The sequence below is a fragment of the Myotis davidii genome, unplaced genomic scaffold (genome assembly GCF_000327345.1).
Source record: "Myotis davidii unplaced genomic scaffold, ASM32734v1 scaffold327, whole genome shotgun sequence".
Classification (NCBI taxonomy): domain Eukaryota; kingdom Metazoa; phylum Chordata; class Mammalia; order Chiroptera; family Vespertilionidae; genus Myotis; species Myotis davidii.
In genome coordinates this window covers 6,008,875-6,013,829 of record NW_006298628.1, presented here as the reverse complement: position 1 = coordinate 6,013,829, position 4,955 = coordinate 6,008,875, and the positions used below count along the sequence as shown (strand labels likewise).

The window sequence follows — 4,955 nt, the reverse complement described above, 5'->3', positions numbered from 1 at the left end:
TCATTTAAATAAGAGCCAGAAAGCAGATCATTTCAAATCACAAAATAATCCATCTCCATGACAAACATGAAATGTGATATAATGTGTTAAATTCAAATTGAATTTTAGGAGCACAATATCAAGGAAGTACAGGCATTCTGTGTGCCTTTGTGGTGGTGGGGTGGGGGGTGGGGGGAATGGGAGTGATTTTTACTCTTCTGGGCTTTTTCCATATCTTTTTGTGTATCTATATTGGTATAAGTTAAGTGAAAACTCAATCATACATGCATTTAAGAATAATACTGTCAAAAAGAAGAAGAAGAATATTGTCTTTTGGCATATTGGTGCTTATATGTTTAAAACTAAATTTTAGCTGAAACCGGTTTGGCTCAGTGGATAGATTGTCAGCCTGCGGACTGAAGGGTCCCAGGTTCAATTCCGGTCAGGGGCATGTGCCTGGGTTGCGGGCACAGCCCCAGTGGGAGATGTGCAGGAGGCAGCTGATATGTAAAAAATCAATAAAATGTATTTAAAAAACATAAAAATAAATTTTATGTAGACTTGCATATTATTATTATTTTTTTTGCCTTGGATTCTATATTAAGAAACTTACCTCTTGCCGAAACCGGTTTGGCTCAGTGGATAGAGCGTCGGCCTGCAGACTGAAAGGTCCCAGGTTCGATTCCGGTCAAGGGCATGTACCTGGGTTGCGGGCACATCCCCAGTGGGGAGTGTGCAGGAGGCAGCTGGTCGATGTTTCTCTCTATCGATGTTTCTAACTCTATCTCTCTCTTTTCCTCTCTGTAAAAACTCAATAAAATATTTTTTAAAAAAAGAAACTTACCTCTTGTTTGGTCACTAAGATGATCTTCTTGTGTCTGTTGTACTATAAAACTAACTACACTGCATCTGTCATCGCCAGGCTCATGTGGTCCTTGCCATCTGAGCCCATTAACTCTGTAACTCTGTTCTGTGCTATCTGGACCTCCCTCTCCATCCATATTCTTTCACTGTCATTGCCCAGTGATATCTTCTCTTGCTTGTCACCTTCCTTGAGAAAGAGATTCTAGTCTCCTGGTTCTAGGAGACCTTCTTCCTCCTGCTAATAGCATCCATGGTCACAGTGATGCCTCTTCTTTCCATTCTCTGAGCTGAGCACCCCAGCGTTCTGAGCATCCCCTGACTGGCACTGTGGCCAGTACCAGCCTGGTATCTTCGGTGGAATATTTCCAATCTGGTACTGTTGGTGGCATATTTCCAGCCTGCTGGGCTCTTATTGGGGCTCTAACTACCCTGCCCAGTCCATTTTGGTCAAGGAGAAGGGTTTTCTACTTGGTTTGGGTCAAGCAAACTGCATGGACGGAAAGAGGTCCATGAGGATTGCCTGGTTCTTAGAAAACCACAGGCATCTTTCTCTATAATCTTCCGATGCAACCCTTTTCCAAATGTGTCTGTCTTCCACCTCTTCCTGTGCTGGATGTGCAGAAACCCTGGCTCCCCTGCAGGAAAGGAAGCCTTCTCGGCACCATTTCCTCCCTTACATAGACATCTCAGAAACTGTGCGACATAACACCTTTTCTCCAAACCTATGTGAATGCATTGCTGTTCCTTTGGCTAAATGCTGTACTTAAACCATCCTAACGATTCTTGTCTTCACCTTTTCATTTAATATTTTTTAAAAAATCGTTATTTGTATTCTGTGCTGACTTCTAAGGCCATCTGGATATAAAAACATATAAACCCCTAACATACATTCATCCTTGTGCAGTTAAACAGAGCTTCGACCTGGAGGAGTACAGCCTGTCACAGTCCACCCTAGAGCAGGTGGGTCAGTTTTAGTGATCTTACATCTTCCATGGAATAGAACTGTACAATAAGTACATATGCTTTTCCCTCTCCTGGGGCTACAGGAAACAGTATGACATCCCTGTCTCTCTATCTCTTATCCCCTTTCAGGTCTTCCTGGAGCTCTCCAAGGAGCAGGAGTTGGAGAATTTTGTTCATGAACTTCAACCCTCCATGAAACAGGAGCTCCTCCCACAGGAAGAGCTTTGAAGCCCCAAGCACTCTATGTTTCCATTCAAGCCTGTGGTTGTTCTTTAAGACATTTATTTTGGTAGCATCACTGTTTGTATTTAGAACCTATATTGTGAACACTGACATGGTTTTTGGTGTGGTGGAGAGGAGGAGTGAGCGCTGGGCAAATGCAGTGACAACAGGGACAGAGGTACCCGACTGAGCCCACCTCCCAGTCCCAGCCTACGTGTGTCTGCAGGTCACCCTGATCCCATTTTTCTGTCTAATCCTGAATAAATAAATTTACATTTCTGAATATGACATACGAATTTTATTTAATTTTTTTATCAAAAACTTAAAATCTTTTTCTTGCTAACCTAAACTGAGAAATCCATATATTTATTCTTCAGCAAGTATGATACTTTATAAAGCTGATATTTTAATAGTAATTTAAGTGAGCATGTCAAAAAGTATTAAACTTATTAAAAAATATTTTAATATATATTTTATGGCTAAAAATATGAAAACCTCATTCATTGGTCATAAAATCTGATATCAATATATTTGATAACATTTCCACTGGAAACACTATCAGTCATACAGATCTGGAAAACTGAAAACTTGCTATTAGGAATGTATTATACTTTTTTATTTTTATAAACCAACAGAGTCCTATTTTCATTGTATTTTTAAATCTTTGTTAAAGATGCTTGTATTATAACTGATCTTTTATGGACATCTGCCACTTCATCTCAGAAAGTTGATAAATGTAATAGGTCCAATGACCAAGTTGGACAAAAATATAAAATAAATCTGTTATATATAGTTTTGAAATGTCTTCTATTTCATGTGTCTTTTTCTCAACTCTTGGGCCTCCAATTTACAAGTTCATCGCAATCCAATGGAAAATGATCTCTAATATAAAAGTAAGTTTGCTGCTTTAATCAATGCGCTACCAAAATCTAAACAAAGAAGACACCACACCGTGATTAAGGAAGTAAAAAGTGGTGACAAAAGAGACGTTTTCTAAACTACTGGATATGATGACCATGTATAAAATGTAAGATTTTCTGAGTGGAGATGATCCTCTGAGCTTTCTACCAGTGCTTTTATGTTTTTTCTTCCCTTTCAGAAAATTCTTAGCATCCCAGAAAATTCTGCTCTGGAGAGCTCCTCTCCCCAACTGCCTTCCCAGGCTCTTGTGTGAGGTTTGTTTATTCATCTTGTGCTAGGAAGAAAAAAAATGAATGGAACTCAGTTCTTACTTTCAGTGAATGCTGCCATGTGGCACAGTGACTTAGAGCGGGGCCTAAATTTAATCTTGGATCAACCATCCACTATCTCTGCAGACCTTGTTCACTCACCTGTAAAATGGAGATCTTGATCTCCTTACACACAGCAGAGGGTTACCATGACAACCAAAAGAGACAAAGGCAACAACACCACCAAACTGCTGCCTGGCTGTTACCAGTGCTCAGGGATTCAAAGAAGCTCTTCCTTGCCCTGACCAACTCCCTTCTTGTTCCTCTCCCCTCACTTCTCAAGGACACATCAAAATGAACCTGTTTTCACCTCATTCCCCAAGGGCCAGAGGAGGTATCTGGGACTAGTAAACTGAACAGACTTCTTTTAATGGAGGATTTCACATTGTAACCCAAAGAAATCACACAAACTAGGTCAGTGGGAGAGATATCCTGGGACAAGCAGAATTTTAGCACTGAAGTGGCTTTTTATTTAACCCATGGATTCAACCAGCCTCAGTATCACAGACAACCAGGTCTTTGGAGAAATGAAAATGACAACTGTGTCATACCTGAGCTTAAGTTTTCACCTGCTCTTGGGCAAAGAAAAGCTTGCCCAATTCTTAATGCCCCTTCATTGGGACCAAAGTCTGGTGTTGGCTTCAAATGATGTATTGCAGGGGGCGGGGGGGGACGCTAAAAAAATGAATACTTTTTCTCCCACCTTCTAAGTTCTTCTAGCTGGACTAATAAACAAATTAGCAATGACAGATTAACAGGAGAAAGTCAAATTTTAATACATGGGCATGGGGAATTCACATATGCATAAAAATTCCAAAGACACAAGGCAACATTGAGCATATATGTCAGTTACGACAAAGGAGAAAAGAGGGAGAATGAGCTATTCAGTTTCAGAAATGAGAATGGGAGATTTACAGATAGTTGAGGAAGAGCAGAACACACTTGGCAGGCAAATTCTTGCCAGGCAACTCAGAAACAATGAGTCGGGGGTATCTAGCTAACAGGCCCTGCCTGAAGCCTCCCCACATACCACACTTAATTCAAATTAGACTAAGATGAACATCATCAGACTTCCTTTCTGAAGCAGGTTTTTCTATCTGAATCTCTTGGGGAGCAAAGGAGGAAGGGTCAACATTTTTCTCTGAGTCTTTTGTTTCTTAATCAACAGCTTAAAATAAAAAAAAATAAAACTCAAAACATTGTGTCCCCTACATCTACAGAGGAAATCCAAGATCACAAATCCGGTACCACACGGAGGATGATGAACTTTGAAATGTTTCATGACCAGATGGCAGTTGTTGACATTTCTGAGGCCAATGAGAAAACCTAGAACTAAAAGAACAGATGAACTGCAGCGTTTACCCTCAAACATGTCACAACCACTTATATTTATAGACCACAGAAGACAGGAAACATATTGCTGTGCAAAAGATCATTCTTTCTGCTCCTTAAAGCCAGTCTTACTCTGTCCATTCATTTTTAAAATCTCATCTCACTTCTATTCCATAATATTCTTTTAGCCTCCTTGGTTTTGCCTTTTCGATGGAGGCCATACCAAATTGTATTCAAGAGAAATATTCAATTAAAGTAAATTGTTTGGGCCCAGCCATGGTGGCTCAGTGGTTGAGGGTCAACCTGTGAACCAGGAGGTCATGTTTCAATTCCCCATCGGAGCACGTGCCTGTTTTTCTAGAGCTT

The 4,955-nt window shown here is 40.3% G+C and overlaps 1 protein-coding gene across 1 annotated transcript in view; it reads left to right on the top strand.

Annotated features, from left to right (window-relative positions):
- The window catches only part of LOC102766972 (ATP-binding cassette sub-family A member 8-like), a 47,901-nt gene extending 45,072 nt beyond the window's left edge, over positions 1 to 2,829 (top strand). The window contains 2 exon segments of the mRNA XM_015570806.1: positions 1,747 to 1,803; positions 1,936 to 2,829. Of these exon segments, the coding sequence (XP_015426292.1) occupies positions 1,747 to 1,803; positions 1,936 to 2,034 (156 nt within the window). The 3' untranslated portion in view covers positions 2,035 to 2,829.
- Positions 2,830 to 4,955: the final 2,126 nt, after the last annotated feature.